Consider the following 23,018-nt stretch of genomic DNA (forward strand, 5'->3'; position numbering starts at 1 on the left):
AATCGCGGAGTGAGACACGCCTGCCCATGCGATGGCCAACTCATTATAAATTAAGTATAAGTATGTATTTTTTGCTCATACCTATACTATACCATACATCCACATACCTACCATACTATAGTCGTACTTAGGGCATGCAGTACCGGTCCCGGTACCAAGAATTTCATTTCCCGGTTCTGGGCATGGCCGGAACCGGGATTCCCGGTTCTTCCCGGTTCTCAAGGCATCTTTTGATTACTTTTAAGAAATTGTTTCTGTTAGCGTACAATCTTTATGAATGACTTATTTTCATATAAATAATTGCATAAGAATTAATAAATGACTTATTTTATTATAAACAAACACTTAATTGGCGTTCCAACCTATTTTACGAAATTAACCGGCACACATAGGCTCCGCCTGGGCCGAGCCACACGGCCGTAGCGTAGTCGATGCACTCAACACTATATGACTATATGACGGCACGGCCTGCCTTCACGAATGCCTACTTTACTAGGTTAATTTATCGGGTTATTTGGGTCCCCCGTTTCATAGCACCATTATTAAATGTTATATAATGTCCCGAGCTAAAGTACTAATACATTACTACTATTGAAATGGGAATAAATAGTCATATGATGAGAACCGGGAAGTACCGGTACCGGGTCTTCAGTACCGGTTCTTTTGATACCATAAAATTCCCTGCTCTTTTAAAAATGCCGTTTGTCAAAAAAGGACAACCATACTGTTGACAAGATGGACTTCAAATCCAAGTGGCCCCTTTTTAGGCGACCCAGGTTGTGCATGTGTGCGTAAAAACGTATATGTGTGCTCTTTTAGGGATGTAAAAAGTCGATTTTAATCATGTTATATATCGATAAACGCTACACAGCGGAACGAAATAGCGATTAATTGAAGCTTCAATATCTTCGTTAAACATAAGCATAATTGAAATGCTAATGGATAATGAATATATTAAGATGTAATAAAATATTTTTCAATTATTGCGGACCACCTATTTTAGTAGGTATTTATGTATTTTAATTAAATATCTGAACTTACCCTTGGTTCTCTCCTGGGGCGTGACTATAAAATTGTGATCTGATAACCACAATAAAGAATAAAAGCGTTTTTGTTCATTTTAGGTATAGTTAAACCTTTGAAGTAAAATTAAAATAGCAAGAAATGTCGATAGTTTATCGATATGACTTTATCGACATCGCTACAGCAAAGTGGGTCGCTTTGTTAATCGTACACTAAACAAAAAGTGGTCCCACTGACAGCTCGCTTGGAAGGCATCTGTATATATTCTTATATCTATGGTCAACGTCATCGAAGACGAAATCTTGGGGCATTGTGACTTGCATTGCATTTGACTATTTTTATGTCGCAAAGAACGGTGCGAGTCTGCGAGTTAACCTTATCGTGTATAGAAACACATATGATACTTTTCCTTTGTATAGAAATGCTGAGTAAAGTTATCTAATTTTTTTAGTGTTTACAATTACCTTACATCACAGCGTGTTTATTAATATAAAAGTAAGTAAATTGTTCGATCAAATTTTGTCTATAAGTACCTAAAATGAAATTCTGCGATATATCCACAATCAAAACAGAAGTTAATTTACTCTCATTCCTTTGTTTTTTGTTACCAATACATAGTTTGTCTGACTGGATATTATTATTTTATTAACTGAAGGCTTATTATAATTATGATTGTGACTAAGTATGTAATAATAAGGACTATCTGTGTTATTGATGCGTGTTCGCAATAAATACTTTATATGTTATTCAATTTGATTAATGGACAGAGGCCTTGAATTTGAATATGTGAATATAACAATGAACTGTCCGGGTATGCACATAATGTGACAGTTGGTTTACAGCATGGCCTGGACGGGATACCAGAAGTTCCTAGCCCTGATGATGGTAGTCACAGGCTCCATCAACACTTTGAGCACTAAGTGGGCCGACAAAGTTGAATCAAAGGGATCAGATGGTGTTGTTAGAGTTTTTGAGCATCCTTTCTTGCAGGTAAGAAATGCTTTAATAATAAAAAAAAAACATTTTTTTTAAATAATAACAGTGACTATTTGTTAAATATTTTGATCAATCATACAAAAGTTTTGTGTTTCCAGGCTGCAGCTATGTTTCTAGGTGAAATGCTGTGCTTACTTGTATTCAAACTGATATATTTTAAGACCCGGAATACAGGGGGCCACCAACTGACACAGGGCAACCAGAGTTTTAATCCCTTCATCTTGATGCCAGCAGCTATGTTTGATTTAGTGAGTTTTACTTTTAGATTTATGTAATTTTATTATTGAGTGTTACTTGAAGTGGCTTTCTACATATTTCCTGTACTGTTCTAAGACTGTATTCATCCACATTTCCAGATTTATCTATCCTCGTGCCGCCCAACGTACATTAGGATGTACACTCAGTTTCGATAGAATGTCAACCTTAATTCAAAACAAAGTAGGTAGCATTCATTTGTCTCGTAAAATTTTCGAACAAATGAAATTCAACCCAATTGAAAATACAACAAGATTCTAACTTCCTTGGCTATTTATTTTGTATGGTGGGCGGCACGAGGCTATACTTTAGTAGGTATGTTTGTATAAAGTATTGAATACCTAGTGGATAAATACTGTTGTAACAACTTTTTGAATGTGGGGTGAATTAACTTTCTAGTGTCATGGTACCATTGTCCAAGGGAAAAACAACTCTGTAGCCCTTATTTTACGGCATTTAAATCTACCAAACATGCATTTTTATAGTTAATAAGCCATTTTTATAAGGGACCATCTACTACGCATGTTAGTAGAATGTGATACAATATCTAATCAAATATACTAATATGGTCAATATTGGACATTGGGGCCAACCCATACAACCATTTCCAGTCGCCGTTACGACGCGGTGTAGACACATCTTGTGTCGACACCGTCTGTTTCGGTCACAATTCCAGTCGCAGAGTCGTCGCCGTGTCGACACAGTTACCAGAAATGGGGAAGGGTCGACACATGACACAAAGTGACATAAAGTGTGGTCGCCGTGTGCACACATTGTTTCGGGTTTGCGACTACTTTATGCCAAAATCATTCGTTCATTCGTTCATTTTGTTCCTGTCAAATGGAAACTGTCAGATGGAAAAATAGTTAAATAAAAATAAGTGACATTAATACGCCATCTCTAAAACGGATTACAAAACGTAATTATATATTGTTTGCATTTATATTACAATAGGACTTAAATTATTATGGGGAATTAAACTGCTCGAGTGATTTGATAAACTAAGTGTAATATAATCAACGCGCCACCACATTGTTTTAGTTTAGCCGGAAATGAAATTGTTTACTTCTCAGTGCTTGTGTTCATAAATATATTATTTGATGCATTTTTAGTACTTCGATGCGTATACTATACTTAAATAACAGAAATAACGCTTTACATACTACGAAACTTGTTAATTATGATGTATAAATATGGTTTAAGGCTGAGAAATATTGCAGTCACAAAGTAGTCGCAAATGTTTCGACTTTGTGTCGACTCTGTGTAGACACATGACACGCGCTGTCAAAAGTAATAACACAGTTCCTGGATTTGCAAAATGGCTCCTTGTGTTCATTTGTTTTCAGATATTCTCAAAGTGTAAAAATGACGTGGTCAGAGATGGGACTTAATAGATTAACTGTTTATTCGACTAATTAATGGAATAAAAAAAGTTAATCCTCAAATTTTAATCACGATTAGTTTAGTCGACCTGACATAGATTGAAATTGAATTAATCTGAACATTAATCGAATAAATTATCGATTAAATCTCGGTTGGAAGTTGACAGGGGGCCATTTTTGTACGTAAAAATAATAGAAATGTCTTGCATGCAGATGGTAGCCAAACACTTTGTCATAAAAGTCGAGATGGGTGTCGATTTATAGGTTTTAGGGAGTGCCGATTTCGAAAATCATTTGAAAATGATGACCATTTTGGAATCCAAAATGGCGGCCATGCACTATGCCATAAAAGTCGTCAGGGGTGTCGTTTTATAGGTTTTAGGAGGCGCAGATTTCAAAAATGATGACCATTTTGGATTCCAAGATGGCGGCCATGCACTATGTCATAAAAGTCGTCATGGATGTCGTTTTATAGGTTTTAGGAGGCCCCGATTTAGAAAATGATGACCATTTTGAAATCCAAAATGGCGGCCATGCACTATGTAATAAAAGTCGTCATGGGTGTCGTTTTATAGGTTTTGGGGGGCGCAAATTTAGAAAATGATGACCATTTTGGATTCCAAAATGGTGGCCATGCACTATGTCATAAAAGTCGTCATGGGTGTCGTTTTATAGGTTTTGGGGGGCGCAGATTTTGAAAACGATAACCATTTTCGATTCCAAAATGGCGGCCATGCACTATGTCATAAAAGTCGTCATGGATGTCGTTTTATGGGTTTTAGGGGGCCCCGATTTAGAAAATGATGACCATTTTGAAATCCAAAATGGCGGCCATGCACTATGTCATAAAAGTCGTCATGGGTGTCGTTTTATAGGTTTTGGGGGGCGCAGATTTCGAAAACGATAACCATTTTCGATTCCAAAATGGCGGCCATGCACTATGTAATAAAAGTCGTCATGGGTGTCGTTTTATAGGTTTTGGGGGGCGCAAATTTAGAAAATGATGACCATTTTGGATTCCAAAATGGTGGCCATGCACTATGTCATAAAAGTCGTCATGGGTGTCGTTTTATAGGTTTTGGGGGGCGCAGATTTCGAAAACGATAACCATTTTCGATTCCAAAATGGCGGCCATGCACTATGTCATAAAAGTCGTCATGGATGTCGTTTTATGGGTTTTAGGGGGCCCCGATTTAGAAAATGATGACCATTTTGGAATCCAGAATGGCGGCCATGCACTATGTCATAAAAGTCGTCATGGGTGTCCTTTTATAGGTTTTGGGGGGCGCAAATTTAGAAAATGATGACCATTTTGGATTCCAAAATGGTGGCCATGCACTATGTCATAAAAGTCGTCATGGGTGTCGTTTTATAGGTTTTGGGGGGCGCAGATTTCGAAAACGATAACCATTTTCGATTCCAAAATGGCGGCCATGCACTATGTCATAAAAGTCGTCATGGATGTCGTTTTATGGGTTTTAGGGGGCCCCGATTTAGAAAATGATGACCATTTTGGAATCCAGAATGGCGGCCATGCACTATGTTATAAAAGTCGTCATGGGTGTCGTTTTATAGGTTTTGGGGGGCGCAGATTTCGAAAACGATAACCATTTTCGATTCCAAAATGGCGGCCATGCACTATGTCATAAAAGTCGTCATGGATGTCGTTTTATAGGTTTTGGGGGGCGCAGATTTAGAAAATGATGACCATTTTGGATTCCAAAATGGTGGCCATGCACTATGTCATAAAAGTCGTCATGGGTGTCGTTTTATAGGTTTTAGGGGGCGCAGATTTCGAAAACGATGACCATTTTGGATTCCAAAATGGCGGCTATGCACTATGTTATAAAAGTCGTCATGGATGTCGTTTTATAGGTTTTAGGGGGCCCCGCTTTTGAAAATGATGACCATTTTGGAATCCAGAATGGCGGCCATGCACTATGTCATGAAAGTTGTCATGGGTGTCGTTTTATAGGTTTTGGGGGGCGCAGATTTCGAAAACGATAACCATTTTCGATTCAAAAATGGCGGCCATGCACTGTCATAAAAGTTGTCATGGGTGTCGTTTTATAAGTTTTGGGGGGCGCAGATTTAGAAAATGATGACCATTTTGGATTCCAAAATGGTGGCCATGCACTATGTCATAAAAGTCGTCATGGGTGTCGTTTTATAGGTTTTAGGGGGTGCAGATTTCGAAAACGATGACCATTTTGGATTCCAAGATGGCGGCCATGCACTATGTCATAAAAGTCGTCATGGATGTCGTTTTGTAGGTTTTAGGGGACGCAGATTTCGAAATTGATGGCCATTTTGGAATCCAAAATGGCGGCCACGCACTATGTCATAAAAGTTGTCATGGGTGTCGTTTTATAGGTTTTAGGGGGCCTGATTTCGAAAATGATGACCATTTTGGAATCCAAAATGGCGGCCATGCAGTATGTCATTAAAGTCGTCATGGCTGTCGTTTTATAGGTTTTAGGGAGCGCAGATTTCGAAAATAATAACTATTTTGGAATCGAAGATGGCGGCCATGCACTATGTTAAAAGTCGACATGGATGTCGTTTTGTTGGTCATGGTCATCATTTTCGAAATCTGCTTTTTCTAACACCTATAAATCAACATCTATGACGGCTTATATGACAAAGTGCACGGCAGACATCTTGGAATCCAAAATGGTCATCATTTTCGAATTCTGCACTCCCTAAAGCCTATAAAACGATATCCATGACGACTTTTATGACAAAGTGCACGGCACACATCTTGGATTCCAAACTGGTCATCATTTTCGAAATCGGCACTTCCTAAAACCTATAAAACGATATTCATGACGACTTTTATGACAAAATACGTAGCGGCCATCTTGGATTATAAAATGATCATCGTTTTCGAATTCTGCAGTCCCTAAAACCTATAAATCGACATCCGTGACGACGCAAGTTATCTTTATTTTCAGATCTAACAAATTGCTACAGAATACAAAGGACAAAAAAAGAAGCGAGGAGGTAATGAAACAAACAAAAATACAGATGATTCCTCGACGCAATGGGATGCTTCTTAAATTGTGTCCAGATTTTTTTGTCATAAAAGTTTTTATTTTTCACGTATTACTGTCACAAGTTCCGTGACATTTTGACCTTGTAATTTTTTAAGTAAACTGTTTTTGTTTATCTGTGAGGATCTCACTAGAATAATATAATCAAGGTATGTTTATATTTGATAATTGAAATAGTAACGCAAAAAAAAAATTATATTTGTGTCTTATATTCCTGCAGAAGACTTTTATTTTTCCTTTTCCTTCTACACAAGTTTGGTCAAGTAATAAGAATTTAGGGCTCTCAATTTTATTTTGACTTCTACAACAGTAAAGCTACGAGGCCATGTTTGGTATCGTTTTCGTATAAATTCGCAATACCAAATTTAGTTATGGTATCACATTGACACCATTCCAAAGTAAAAACATATAAACTTACTTTCTTTTAAACTCCTCTTCACGCTTAAACTGCTGAACAGTTTTAATTTAAATTTAGTACACATATATTTTGAGTCCCGAGACAGGACATAATAAGTTATCTCAAAAATCATCCTTCAAAGGTGTGAAATGAGGTGTAGGGGGGAATTCAGAATTGACTTCTTGAAGTTAATACTGTTTAAGTTTAGGTTTGAAGTCATGTTTTTTTTTATCATTTTTAACTAAATCAAAGATGTAGACCATCCCAAATTTAATATAAATCGGTTCAGCGGTTATTGATTTCCCGTACAAATTTCCACGCCACTTTTCACACCTTCAAAAGATGATTTTGGTTATAAGATCTATCCTATGTCCTGTTCCGGGACGCAAACTATTTCTATACCAAATTTCAACGAAATCGGTTCAGCGGTTAAGCGTCAAGAGGAGTTTAAAAAAAACTGACCAAGTGCGAGTCGGACTCGCGTATTAAGGGTTCCGTACATTAAGTCCGACTCGCGCTTGACTGCACATTTCTAATAGGTTTTCCTGTCATCTATAGGTAAAGAACTATTTTGTGTATTCAGACAGACAGACATAGAGACGCACGAGTGATCCTATAAGGATTCCGTTTTTTGCTTTTGGGGTACGGAACCCTAAAAAGATTTTTTTAATGTTGTGGAATGGTTTCAATGTGATACCTTAAATGGATTCAGCAACCCAGATTTATAGGAAAACGATACCATACACGGCCTAGCACCTTCACTGATGTAGATATATCAAGATAAAATTGAGAGCCCTAAATAAACTTTCAAGAGCGGATATCTCAAAAACTATTCAACATATCGAAAAAATTGACTGAATAAACTTGTAACAAATTTAATTAACTTTCATTTTGTATAAGTGGCCATGTCGCTAAGATGCATAGTTTCCGAGATATAATCGAAAAACCGGAAAATGGGACATTCAAAGCCCCCTCTCTTCCCCCCGCTCAAGGGCTACGGCCGGGGACTTTTGATATGTTCACCTCCTAACTTGTCCAAACCAAGTTACAGAGTCAAAAATTGTGTTCCGAGCATTTCCCTCTACAACTTTTTTGAGCATTCGTTGGCTGACCTAAGTAGCTTATTGCATTTCTTTAAAAACTTTTCTGTAAAAGGTTGACGGGTGTTGGGTGTTTATATGGTTTTGGTCGATTATTATCATTTGCATCGCCCATGATGACTTACTAGAATTACTTACGAGCACACGAGACACTAATAGTAGTTTGACTAACCTTGGTTTTCAAGAGGTATTTTATATTGACATTTGCTGTCACAAATTTGCTGTCAGATTTAGTCGCAAACCGCACGCAAAGTGCACACAAATGTGTCGACACCTTGTTACGGAAAAGTGTACACACGGCGACGACACTTTGTTTCGAAACAATTCTAGACACATTGTGTGGACTCTGTTACGACACATCTGACATTTAGTTACCACTTTGATGATTCTGCGACTGGAATGGTTATATGGGAAATAACAATACAAAATCTGCGCATTTATCAATCAATCTTCTACTATACTCTATTTTATACTTCTGTGGTCATAGGTATATTGGAGCATTCCACGGGCTGTCCCGTACAAACGCATTTTATTTCCTGTGATACGACTTTTTTCTCGGCTTTTAAAGCAGGCGATTATTTTTCTGTGCATATTTTTGACCATTTGTCATAGAAAAGGAAACTCTTATACCTTTAAATCTTCAGCAACTTCGCGTTTGTACGGGACAACGGTAGACAATTTCATGGAATGCTCCATTGTGCCTTATGTGCTGTTATTTAAGAATATAAACAAGAGGTATCAGTTAAGATGAAGCATTGATATTCTGCAAATAGAATTGGAATTTATTAATATAGAAACTTATCAGTTACATTACAAAATAACCTCTACAGTAAAGTCCATTTTAATTAAAGGTTATTTGTTGGGATTGAAAGTATTCAAGCAAGTTGTAATAAAAGAAATAATGCAACATAACAATAAGAATTGTATCTCATTACATCTACATCTATTCTCATAACAGGTACAAAAAAGAAAAATACTTTGAGTGTAACTGTAAAAGAACCTAGTAAATATGGCATGAAATTTTTCAGTGTCTCATTCCCAATTACCATAATAAAATTAGTAACATATAGTTTTTAAAACTGAAAATCTTTAAATTTTCCAGGTGGGGACCTCGATCATGTATGTGGGGTTGACACTTACATACGCTAGCAGTTTTCAAATGTTTCGAGGGTCTGTTATAATATTTGTGGCAGCATTCTCCACTATCTTCCTTGACAAACAAATCATCAAGAGAGAGTGGGCGGGCATAGGTATGTTTAAATATGTATTCTAAAAGTCTGCTTAGTCTTTTTGACTTGAAGACTTTACAGTTTTTTATTTTGACGACGGAAATACATGTACTAAAAATAGTTGATTTTGATTCATAATTCATAATTTAAAGTATATACTAATTTTTATGCTCTCTAAGAATTCACATTAAAGAGTAGGGTTTAAAAATTTTCGTATATTTTAACTACTTACCTACTTTATACTTGGTTTAATTACAAATTACAAAATATCGACTTCATTTGATAGTGTCTAGAGTGGAACACAAAACACTTTCCAGAAACGTAATTTGGTGTTTTAATCTTAAAGCTTTTGCGAAAAGTGCATATGGTGCTACTTTACTACACTAGTGCGATAGTTAGCACATTACGTATATAACTATGTCGATAATTGAAAGGGCTTTATGTACTGTAAAACGTTGTACCAAACATGTGCGAATATGTAATTCGCAACTCGTGTTGATTCAAAACACTCCCTTTCGTCGTATTTTATTTGTATTCTGATTGTGTATTATTATTCGATTCAGTTTCCTATTTTTCGCACATGTATCGTAAAGTCCTATTACAGTATATACATAAGTCACTAGTTAAGTTTTGCAATAGACAAACATAAAGCACAGTGAGGCCTATCACTTATGCTATACCTACTTTTTAAAACTATACTTAATTCCATATAAAATATTTGGCAGGAAAACATTAACATTTTTTTAAATCTACTTATTAAATAATAGATTTAAACTTGGTATGAAATTAAAATATTACTATATGAAATATTCGTAAGTCGTTTCCATCCCATACCGACATTTTCAAAGTTTAAATATGCATGTATGATGTATGCCTACTTTCCCGCATTAGTGCGGGAATGAGCACTTTCCGTGCCTCTGTCGAAAGTTTGAAGAGTCTTATGTACTGTAAAACGTTATACAATACACGTGTGTATATATTTTATATTTATTTATTTAATGAAGTGCAAGCTTACAGTACTACACCAATTCACTTACACACTAGAAAGATATATACATGTCAGAAAAATTACAAAAAAACATGCAAACAGAGAAAATGTCAAGAGGGATAAAATTTACAAATTCAGTCAATTAATTAGCTACAATATTTTAGATGTAAACAAAAATAAAATTTACAATTCAGTCAATAACTTACAATAACTATTTAGAATTAAGAAAGATTCTAGCCGTTACAAATTCAGTCAATTAATTAGCTACAATATTTTAGATGTCAACAAAAATAAAATTTACAATTCAGTCAATAACTTACAATAACTATTTAGAATTAAGAAAGATTCTAGCCGTATTGCATAGGTATGCTAAACTACTAGGTAATCTTTCCTAACTTTTATGGTAAATAACTAATGTCGCTGCCGTGTATAGATATAGGTTTTAATTTGTCTATTCTGCTTTAGAAAACATAGACGCAGAAGAAATAAATCCCTACAATTTTTGTATAAATATCGAATGTCGCTTACGTTCCTAGTTTTTGAGTAGGTAGATTTTTCGATAGGTATCGCCTGTGCTGTGGGGACGGAAGCCCGTGGTTAACTCGTATTTCATTAGAGAACAGAAAATATAACTTGGTTTTCTATGCCCATCCTTTTAATTCAAAATAACCACCACCCGTGTAAAGTTATTATTGTAGGTAGTCAGTGTAACTACATACAATAAGTATTAATATTTTTTCTGTTTGAATTATAGATACATGAATCATTTCTAGAAACCCGAGTTGCTTTTGTAACAGTAATCATAAAGGCACACAAATGGTAATGTTTCTCTCAGACTCGTCACACATGGCACAGATAATATACTTACGTAATGTAGTGATTAATATAATTTGTATAATATTATATTATAATCATGACAGGGTGTGTGATATCATAATATATGTCCTCTCTTAATGTCTATGATCTAACTCATAATAATGAAAAATCATTCCAGTTTAGTCAAAGATCCATATAAGGTATTTCTACCCTCACCTGTCTTTAAATTCATATGTAACTTACGTCACAGAATAATTAATAGTACTACCGTACAGAAAGGAAACTTCCTACAAAACCGAAGTTTGACAGCAGTTCAGGGTCGAATCATGCTGTCCCTTTCTAATATATGGCACTATCCCTTTCGGCTATTTAAGGTTGTCAAAAATCAAGTGATTATCTTATCTGTGGCCGTGTACGCAAAAGGAAGTCAAGTGGTGCCAACCCTAATAATTGCTCGGAGCAATGCTGAGCCGAACGGAGCCGAGTTTGACCGAAGTCAGGAGTTTCGCACCCCTGCTTACGTCTCACTATAGAGGCTCAATTGAAAGATAAATTACGAAAAACATACGATTTCTCCTACATCAAACCAAATCCAGAATTGTATGATGCCACTGCCAGTAGCAAGTATGTATGCATAGCCCAGGTGTTTGTTTATGTTATGTTATCCACACGTATTGAAAACTACATTGATGGTCTAAATGTGAAATAATTTATAAATGTGAGCACTCTGGGAATGTTTAGACTTGACAAGGCAACGCTGCCGGCAACATTCAAAACAAGCATCGATACTTTGAACGGCACGACAACGGTCCGTTTTCAAAACAAATATGATCGAAGTCTTGTACCTACCTAATTATGCTCTTACGCAATATTAATAAGAATATCTGGGAGACCGAGCTTTGCTCGGAAAACATATAAAAACCCAAAAATGCGCGTTTTCCCAGAGATAAGACCTAGCTAGAGCGATTTATCGCCCCCGAAAACCCCTATATAGCAATTTTCATCGAAATCGTTAGAGTCGTTTCCGAGATCCCCTAAATATATATGTATATATAAATATACATATAAATAAATAAACAAGAATTGCTCGTTTATAGGTATTATACGAGTAGATAGATATATATTTTTATATATAAAGAAAATATCCTACATTCCCGAAAAATGCACTGGAGCTATGACGGGCTAGTTGTATAACCTAGAAAGATTTATGCAGTGATAAATATATACCTACTCCTTTTAAATACATATATGTAACCGGAAACATATTCGTGTTAAAATGTAGTCGCACGTAAACATTGCAGAAGTATTGAATGAGTCATATACAGACATAGGTATCTGCGGGGTAAATTGTGAATAATTACAACAAAATTTAGGGTGTTTTAAAACGATTAGGCAATTAAAAATTAATTTTTAACTATTTTGTTGTAATTAGTAGCATAAGTGCACAAACATAAGTCTTAATTCACAATTTGCCCCGCGGATTCCTATGTCTGGTCATATATAAACAATATTATGAATATCTACTGTCCTAATTCATAAATTGTGAATCACCTAGGTCAATAATTCAGTTCAATTCAGTATTAAATACTTTGGCAACACCGTACTCCTTTTATCAGTAGGTACTTTAGCAAATTAACAAATGTAATTTATGTATTTAAGATACATTCCTAATCTGCTTCCTCTACTTTAATACTCATTGGTGAGTATTGTGAGTACCTAGTTAATAATATTCGCTGTGTAGCAGATTATGCTAAAGCATAAATCACTTATTACCTCGCATGGTCTCGTGATAGGCATCTATTGTGTTAAAACAATGTGTATTTCGTTCCACAAGTAACCACATAAATTGCAAATACGCAGCTCCAGATACTTTTATACCAATAAATATTAGTGGAATGTAAAACCATGAAATAGTACATACCTATTACCTATTATATTCTAATTTTAGACAGCATGTAATAAAAGGGAACTGAAGTACTTACTAATTAAGTGCAAAAATAAGTAATGAATCATGCTAGTGTAGTTGAAATGATCTGAAAAAACCTTATGTAAGTAGGTACTGTATTGTTAATTATAAATACAGATAAAACCTGGTCTAATTGTTGATATGTGTATTATTTTGTATGTTAAGGGTATTTGATCTGAGGGTATTTTTAAGCCTTTGTGAGGTTCTTTATGATGCTCTCAATGCACAATGTGGTCTAAGTAGGTTAAAGTAAGTACTACCATCAAATATGATACAACGTAAGTACCTACTTGTTAGGTGGCGTGATCCTGGGGCTGGTGATCGTGGGGTCGACGGACGCCATCTTCCGCGAGCCCGGCGAGACCAAGGGGCCCAACAGCCTCATTACCGGCGACCTGCTCATCATCGTGGCGCAGGTCGTCACCTCCTGCCAGATGGTCTACGAAGAGAAATACGTTAGAGGTATGCTGCTCATTATGACGACCGGTCTGGCCTAGTGGGTAGTGACCCTGCCTGCGAAGCCAATGGTCCTGGGTTCAAATCCCAGTAAGGGCATTTATTTGTGTGATGAACACTAATATTTGTTCCTGAGTCATGGGTGTTTTCTATGTATATAAGTATGTATTTATCTATATAAGTATATATATCGTCGCCTAGCACCCATAGTACAAGCTTTGCTTAGTTTGGGGCTAGGTTGATCTGTGTAAGATGTCCAATAATATTTATTTATTTTTATGTGCCGACACTTTTCTTAAATGTTATGTTCAAACACGACCCTTCACGAGCAGACACTTTTTACTAACCGTTTCACTTCAATTGAAATTGATTGTGAATAGGATCACATCTTAGGAAAAACTCTGACAGTGTTAAGTGTAAAGTGACCGTTCATAACCCCTTTTTAAATATGTATCTACCTACCTGAATTTGCGGTTAACAAAGCTTATAAAGTTTCCGAACAAGACAATAGTCAATGTTTACATAGGTATACATGTAATGCATAGATTTCATGGATGCTTTGGAACTGATGTTATCAATGCAAATGTGAGTAAGTAGGTAATTCAAAAATACTTTCTAAGAGTTATGTAGGTATACAGTGTGGAAAGATAAGTCGGGCCCTGGAGGGAAACTACCTTAAATCCTTAAGCTGGCTTATTTTACTTAAAGGAGACATTCCTTTATTTTTAAAAAGAAACAGAACTGCATTCAAAGATCTTCTAAAACTCGCTTGCCTCGCCCGGGACTCGAACCGACTAAAAATTCCAAAAAATAAAATCTCGCAATTTTATTCTACTAGTCGATACAGTTAATGTTAATGATAACATTTCTCCAAGAAACATTAGGTCTTACACTCGTCTGTCGTACAAAATATCCATAAAATCTAATAATTAGTACTCAAGATTTTTTTAGACAAGCCAAATTGAAGAAAAAAAAATTCCCTACATGCAGTTTTGTTTCTTTTTAAAAATAAAGGAATGTCTCCTTTAAGTAAAATGAGCCAGCTTAAGGATTTAAGGTAGTTTCCCTCCAGGGCCCGACTTATCTTTCCACACTGTATACCTACTACTTAATTCAGGTCCGCACACTACGTGCGTACCTACTAACTTACAGGGTGGACCAATAATGTTTTTACTGTTTTTACTGCGGCATATTAGTTATTGATAATTTTAACAAACGTTTGAGTATCATAGCTAAAATAGAATATTTAATACGTTTTTTGTAAATGAAGTAGCTCTGGAAGTAAGAAAATTATTCCAAAAACTGTTTGGCACTAAAGAAAATATGGCCAACCTATGCTATTATGACGTTAGTTACGTCATAGATCGTCCATGTTTTCTTTGATAACTTACTTATCTTTAACATTGTTTCTGCACATACACTTAGCTCAACGTATTCATTATTATATGTTATTTAGCCGTAACCATATCCACATATCGTTATGTTGCTGCTTGTCAACTGTCAATGTACAACTTTAGAACTCGATAAAACTATTACCTTAACCAATAACCCCCTATGGGCTAATAGTTAGACAGAATGTAATAAAAATGTAAATTGTATGGTTAATGTACAAAAACCGGGCACTTGGTATGTATTCAGTTCCAGCAGCATGACTGCAGTCCGTCTGCTGCGGCTCTTAGCGAACTTACAATCAACACTGCTCGCTGTTTCAATATCTAAAAATGTAACGTGCTTAAGTTTTCTGTATTAGCTTTCGTACATAGTTCATTATACTTATAATCTAGCAAAGTAACATTAGGTTAGTGTAACAGAGAATAAAGTAGGCATCAATGCCAAACTACCTATATTTCTACCGCTATTAACTGTCCTGTAGTGAGAAGTGTTTGATGTCAGATTAGTAATAAATTGACATTGTGAACAGGGTTGAACATCCCGCCGCTACAGGCGGTGGGGTGGGAGGGGGTGTTCGGGTTCTCGACGCTGTCGGCGCTGCTGGTGGTGTTCTACTGGACGCCGGCGCCGCCGCACTTCGGCCACAACGCGCGCGGCACCGTCGAGGACGCCATCGACGGCCTGGTGCAGATAGGTACCCACCTTTACACTATATATGTACCTACCTACTAGTCATCTATCCGTTGTGACGCAGATCTGTAACGATGACATTTCCCGACTAAATCATAAGTGGTTATACTTTTACAACCTAATCCAATCTGCTGAATTAAGATTTGTAGTATACGAGTAAACGAAGTACATAATAAGCTCAAAATCTTTTTTATCACACCAGCTTGTAACAGCTCTCGATGAGAAAGTTGTCATGATGGCTAGTAGAATTGACATTAAAGTGATTTTGAATGTTAAATATTGAATAACGTTCACTTGGATTACCTACAGTGAGTATTTTATTCGTGTTGGCGTGGTGAAAATTGTTGTGCTTCACTCGGGAAGAAAGTTTGCTTAACCCTCGTGCTTTAAAAACCTCAAACGCTTAAGATTCCATTTTTGAATGTTATATTTTCTACAGGAATGTTTATAATAAATTAGATTAATTTGTCAAATTATAAATCCGTAATTGCATATTTCAGGAAATAATCCAGTGCTGCTAGTGGCGATTCTCGGCACGATAGTTTCGATTGCTTTCTTCAACTTCGCCGGCATCAGCGTGACGAAAGAAATGTCTGCCACCACCAGGATGGTGCTTGATTCCGTTCGGTATGCACTCGGCTATGTACATAGCTATTACAGTAATACATATTTACACTATTAATTATTGAAATATAATACGCTATATTTATGGAGTGTTCAGGAACCGCAAACTTATTACGAGTAATATCGCGATTAGGAGGGGAGCCGGCGATGCTGGTGAAGCGCTGGTGGCCTAGCGGTAAGAGCGTGCGACTTTCAATCGGAGGTCGCAGATTCAAACCCCTACTCGTAGCAATGAGTTTTTCGGAACTTATGTTCGAACTATCGGTTGATATTTACCAGTCGCTTTTCGTTGAAGGAAAACATCCTGAGGAAACCGGGCTAATTCCAATAAGGCCTAGTTTCCCCTCTGGGTTGGAAGGTCAGATGGCAGTCACTTCCGTAAAACCTAGTGCCTACGTCAATTCTTGGGGATTAGTTGCCAAGCGGAGCCCAGGCTCCTGTGAGCCGTGGCAAAATGCCGGAACAACGCGAGGAAGAAGATATTATTATGTATGATTATTTATTTATGTTAAAAAGGCATGTCTCTTCGGAGTGTTAGTGCAGTTGAGTCGTGTTGCAGGACGCTGGTGATCTGGATGGTGTCGCTGGCGGTGCGCTGGCAGGTGTTCCACTGGCCGCACCTGCTCGGGTTCGCCGTGCTCATCTACGGCATGGCGGAGTACAACGCGCTGGTGCCGCGCTGCCGGCGCGCGCCCGCCGCCGCGCCGCCCGCGCCCGCCAGCGCCGCCGCCGACCACGACGACGACCAAGAGGAGCCCTAGCCCCGCCCCGCCCCGCCCCGCACCACCGAACATAACACACTAACGCATACCTATATTTTTATTAGACCTGATTTCACAAAAGCGTTATAATATTAGTCGGTTGAATTATTTTTTAGAGTTCCCAATCAGTCACGTCTTCGGGAACACGGTACTAAACATTTATATTTTTTCAGCAAATATCGTATACTCATTCTTAAGTTAACTGTGCGCGTGATTCAATGCATATTCCTCGAACCAATACGAATATTCCGATGTCAGTTCCAAGTATCAGAACAGTATAATCAGAGAAATAAGATGGTCTTAGACTCTGACATTTTAATTTTAAATCATGGGACCAAAGACGCATGTTCTAACTAAAGCAAAAGAGTTGTTGGCGACGCAACGAGCAGTCGTATACGTCGTATAATAGTGTGTTAAAAATACAATGCAATCACTAGTAACAGGAATTATTAAGAAATTTTTATTTTAGGCTACAAATTCAGTTCTCACTTTCTCAGTGCCAGGAGAGAGCGAAATCGTAGAGCTCCATTATAGTTCAGTTGTAGTTGTGTTATAATAGCAATAACAACGAGTTCGCATTTTCCACTTTCCAGTTTATATAATCTTTCTAGTTTAAATGTCTTGTTAATGTGATTGCAAACATCACTTATTTATATACAGGATGTTCGCGAGAAACTCTATTGATATTACCAAATATTAAGTCACAATGAAATAATACTATAGAAAAAATAAACTCTGAAGGTAATCATAAGTCAGTGAACACTATAATGACCCTCACCATTATTGGGCAAACACCGGTACAATCCGTGGAGCTCTTTCCGAGCACCTAGTATAATAAGATTAAGTGGATGTAGGCTACATATAATTGGCCCTCTCGATATTGTAATATTTATACAAACATGCTCGCCAAGTTGCAATGTATACAGGATGATTTTTAAATCGCGAATCACAATCTCAATTGTCTAAAAAAAGACCCCTATGTATCAAAATTCCTGGACTACATAGACCTACATGAAATTAAAAGAACTTGATCCGAATAGATAGTGGTACGTAATTGTTATACATAGTCTATAACGAAGATATTTTTTTTTCATTCACTATTTAATTTTCATCCTGCATATTTACATATTTTATTATGTTTTCACGTAAGTATATTGGATATTATTGACTTAGTAGTTTTATCGTCATATGAATTGGTATTTGAGCATATCTTTAAGTGAACCGCTATTTTGTATACAATCTAGTTTATAATATGGATTATATTGATTTATTTTTAAGTTGGCACTTCAAGCTATAAATATAACTAAAAGGTGGTATTTCACCTGTCCAATTTCTTCGTCTAATGTGTATTTAGTCTCATATTTTGCTTAATGAACTCTTACTCGAGGCGCAATGACATTGGATAGATGGAATATATACCATCCTAGGTTGTAATAATATAATCATGTCTGCTCTGGCAGTTCGGTGACGAAATATACAATCATTATCCGGGGTTTTAAACCTTATATTATCTCATTTATATGGTACCTTACTAATAATATTTTGTTCCTCATCTCATAAAACAACATGATATTGCAGGTATTGTCACGCAATGAAAATTTTTTTTTGCTATTTTGGCTACCAGAACCCTAAAATCTACGATTGTATGATATAGATCGTTATAAATATTGTAAGTTATAATTTTTACGAATAAAATGTTATTGGCTGGCGATAGCAAATATTGGATTGTAAACACTTTTTCCTTAATTTCGCACACCCCTGCTTCCTAATGATTAATGATGCATTATTAACGCATTCATTTGATGTTTCTCAATTGTAACTTTTCTACTAATAAAGTGGATTTTTATGATTGAGAAAATTGTGGACAGCGAAATATGGAAAATCTATTGATTTGGTTACAAACATAGGTAATTAAATGTTCTGTATCACGTTATAACAAAAACAGTTAGTAACTTGTAAATCAATGTGTATTAGCCATATTCCATAATCTATTAACATTACCGGCCCCTCAAATATTATAATATATTAATATCATACAGTAAGACTAGCACAAAGTTGCCCAGGGTTTCACTTCTTCTACTTGCCGCTCCCACAGACACCACTTGTGAGTGTTGCTTCGCACTGGGTAAAAAAGGAACGATGCTGTTCATTGAAATCAATAGGTACAGTATTTACCCGAGGCCAATTACCGAGGAAATTCACAATCTATAAGTCCATTTAAATATAATACTATTTAAATTTTACCTATATTTTCCCGCGTAAAAAGGTCATTATGATGGGCGGATGGAGACTGTACGAGCAAAAGTCGAACATCGAGACTTGACAAAGATGGGCTTATTGATGTGAACCCCTCCAAGTCTGCCTGGGTACGCTTTAGTATTTAGTAGAACCGCTACCTGTTGCGGGGGCTTACCATCTGGGAGCAGCCAAGGATCGTTGGGCAGTTGTGTTACTCCTTGTGAAGCCTTTTAGGTTTTTGGTTTTGCTGCGGCAGCCTTCGGTTTCTCTCCTTCGGCTATAACAAAAAAAATGTTATGTTATAATATACCAAATAACCCCAATTTGATGGATCCTACTTATGTGTCCCAGTGGCCAAAGGAGTCATGAGATGCAACCCGCTGACACAAATGGACGGACGGAAAGGGTCAAGTTGGCAACATCGGTTATAAATCCTAATAAGAATTGAAATAGATAAGTATAGCCGGTCAAACAACATTGTCCGTAGAAAATGGCGCGAAGTTCAAATTTTCTATGGGAGGGTAAACTTCGCGCCCACGTATTTAAAATTTGCCGCTTATTTTCTACTGACTGAAATGGCTTGACAGACTATACATAATATTTACTATTTTCTTTACTATTTTGACACGCAACACATCGTGATGTGACAACCAAAACTCGCTAATTTGTAATAATAAAACCGTAATAAACCAAAACAATGTTGATCTTTGTTTTTTAGGGTTCCGTATTTTTTATTTGGTTGTCACCTGAAGAAATATCATTAAGTACTAAGGACCTTCACACATCCAACTTACTTAATATATTCCCGTCCTCCCAGAAGTAGATTTTAATTGTGGACGCATCGCGCTTGGCTGCATCTTCCTTTAGGTTGGACTTGAGAGACTTCCTTAAGGTTTTCGCAGCTATGTTGGAGTAGTTTACGTAGCTGTAACGTTTCACACTCTAGTTAGCGCAAGGTTTCTTAACCCTAAAATCTCTAAATGCATCGATAGTAATATGTATTTCTCACATTCCAAAAATATAATATATCATTCGTAATTAAAACCAAATCTTGTTTTAGCAGGAAAAGTTGAAGGCTTAAGCGCTGGTGGCCTAACGGTAAGATATATAGGTTTGATATTTACCAGTTTCTTTTCGGTGAAGGAAATACATCGTGAGGAAACCGGACTAATCCCAATAAAGCCTAGTTTCCCCTCTGGGTTGGAAGGTCAGATGGCAGTCGCTTTCGTAAAAACTAGTGCCTATGTCAAATCATGGGATTAGTTGTCAAGCAGACCTCAGGCTCCCATGAGCCGTGGCAAAATGCCGGGATTACGCGAGGAAGAAGAAGAGGAAAAGTTGAAAGTTTCATTTTATGGGGATTCCATGGTCAACTATAATTCGTTTTTTTTAGCATTAGAAATAAGGTAAACAATCTTGATGTGTCTTTTAATTGAAAAACACATTTTAAAAATAAATTACGGCAAATATGTAACAATTATGAATCTAATACGATCATTTATATTCTTCTGCTTTCATTAGTAATAGTTTTTGATTTTTAAAAAGCGTTTTTCAATTAAAAGACATGTCAAGATCGCTTACCTCCTTGCAAGTTCTTTCTAATGCTAAAAAAACGAACTATAGGAGAATACTTATAGTTTCGCCATATCCGTCTGTCTCTAACTTAAGGAGAAAAGTAAATAAAGAAGATAATGGTTAGGTACTTGAGGCCCGCCATCCTCCATGTGCTCATTTTCTGTGTCCTCACCCCTTCAACTTAAAAATACGTGTAATTTCAATTTGTTGCTGCTTTCAAACATCAGGTGTCATTATTGACAACTGTCAAAAAAATGACTATGTGGTCTAGGTATGTATCTAACGTAAAGGTCAAAATCTGGCCTTACCAAAGAGTAGGTATACCGCTCGCTACTGTACCCAGGGAAGTATTATATTCTTTGACCCAGGGTTTAATTTAAAAAATAATTGAAGAAATATGTTTTTATTACAAATGTGTTACATTCCTAAATAAATGAATGTGCTAAACGTGCTAAACTTCCAAAAAATGTCTACAAACATTTTACATGACATACTCTACATATATTAAAACCGAACTGTCATTATTTAATTATTGGAAAAGTGGTAGCCTCATCTCATGGACCCTTACCAAAATACAGTAAATGTAGATTATACGAGGGCGGGATGATAAGTTTCCGAAACGGCACAGAAATAAGACAATATATATAAATGTTATATTTTATTTTTCAACGTAGGTCCCTTCTGAGTCCACGCACTTGGCCCAACGTTTCTCCAAGGCTATTATCCCATTTCTAAAAAACGATTCTTCGAGTCCCTCAAAATACCTATTAACAGCTTCTATGACTTCAGAGTTCGACGAAAATTTTTGTCCGCCTAGCCACTTTTTGAGATTTGGGAACAAATGGAAGTCGCAAGGGGCCAAATCTGGTGAATACGGGGGATGAGGTAACAATTCGTAGTGCAAATCTTCGATTTTAGCCATTGCAATTTTAGCCGTGTGAACAGGGGCGTTATCCTGATGGAGTAAAATTTTTTTCTTATTTAAATGAGGCCTTTTCTCTTTGATTGCGTTATCGAGGTTTTGTAGCAGATCAGCATAATATTGGGCGTTAATGGTTCTTCCCTTTTGAAGGTAATCCACGAAAACCAGTCCTTTGGAATCCCAAAATACGGTTGCCATTACTTTACCGGCTGACAAAACCACTTTTGCTTTCTTAGGGGCAGGTTCACCCCGATTTGTCCACTGCCTAGACTGTTCTTTTGTCTCAGGCGTGTAGTGGTGGATCCACGTCTCGTCAACCGTTATGTAGCGACGTAAAAACTCGTTAGGATTATGCCTGTACTTCTTCAAACACTCCGTCGAAACATCCTTGCGGGTTAGTTTTTGCTCGTCTGTTAAGAGACGCGGCACCCAACGAGCACAGAGCTTGTTCATTTCCAAGTGTTGGTGCAAAATGTTAAAAACACGTTCTTTTGAAATGTTTACCATCTCTGCTATTTCCACCAACTTCACACGGCGATCATCCAATACAATTTTTTTTACTTTGTTGATAATTTCCGGAGTCGTTACCTCATTGGGCCGTCCGCTGCGGGGAGCATCTGTACAGCTCTGCCGACCACGTCTGAAGTCGACAACCCAAGTGTGAACTGTGCTTAAAGAAGGCGAAGAAGATCCTAAAACGCGATCCAGTTTGGTTTTAATTTGTGTTGCAGTTTTGCCTTTCAAAACATAAAACTTAATTACCGCACGCACTTCCGATTTTTCCATTTTCACGAAAATGAATACAGTTTTTCTTTAGGTCGCTTTAATATATTATTATTTATATTATAAAAACTTGATATTGCTTCCGCATTAACGTAAAAGCCAAGAGGTTAGAATGACATTATTACTTTTTTAATTATATTTTTTTTAATCTTTCATTTCGGAGACTTACCAGCCAGCCCTCGTAAGTAAAAGATTTCACAATACAAAGTATTAATGCATGTTGTACGGTAATAGGCCTACAAGATGCACTGGAGGATAGCTGGAGCAGCAGTAGGTACAAAGCATATTAATGGCGGCCGAGACCATGCACCGCCGAATGATGTCTAAGAATTGGTTATTCGCATTTCCAGAAGAATTGCACCCGTCACGTTT

General features: G+C 36.7%; 1 protein-coding gene across 1 annotated transcript; it reads left to right on the forward strand.

The window, feature by feature from the left end:
• Nucleotides 1-1,352: 1,352 nt before the first annotated feature.
• On the forward strand, nucleotides 1,353-17,136 carry LOC134678946 (solute carrier family 35 member F6). Its single transcript, XM_063537700.1, has 8 exons — nucleotides 1,353-1,518; nucleotides 1,866-2,013; nucleotides 2,118-2,267; nucleotides 9,309-9,456; nucleotides 13,503-13,667; nucleotides 15,583-15,747; nucleotides 16,244-16,370; nucleotides 16,927-17,136. The coding sequence occupies exons 2-8, from the start codon at nucleotides 1,867-1,869 to the stop codon at nucleotides 17,126-17,128; spliced, it is 1,104 nt and encodes a 367-aa protein (XP_063393770.1). The 5' UTR covers nucleotides 1,353-1,518; nucleotide 1,866; the 3' UTR covers nucleotides 17,129-17,136.
• Nucleotides 17,137-23,018: the final 5,882 nt, after the last annotated feature.

The sequence above is a fragment of the Cydia fagiglandana genome, chromosome Z (assembly GCF_963556715.1).
Source record: "Cydia fagiglandana chromosome Z, ilCydFagi1.1, whole genome shotgun sequence".
In the NCBI taxonomy this organism is placed as follows: Eukaryota; Metazoa; Arthropoda; class Insecta; order Lepidoptera; family Tortricidae; genus Cydia; species Cydia fagiglandana.

What these genes read in the sequence shown, in the direction of transcription:
- LOC134678946 (XM_063537700.1), top strand. Translation starts at nt 1,867, where the DNA reads ATGGCCTGGACGGGATACCAGAAGTTCCTAGCCCTGATGATGGTAGTC. An exon ending in TTGAGCATCCTTTCTTGCAG is followed by an intron (nt 2,014 to 2,117) that starts GTAAGAAATGCT and finishes TTGTGTTTCCAG; the next exon opens with GCTGCAGCTATGTTTCTAGG. An exon ending in CAGCAGCTATGTTTGATTTA is followed by an intron (nt 2,268 to 9,308) that starts GTGAGTTTTACT and finishes TAAATTTTCCAG; the next exon opens with GTGGGGACCTCGATCATGTA.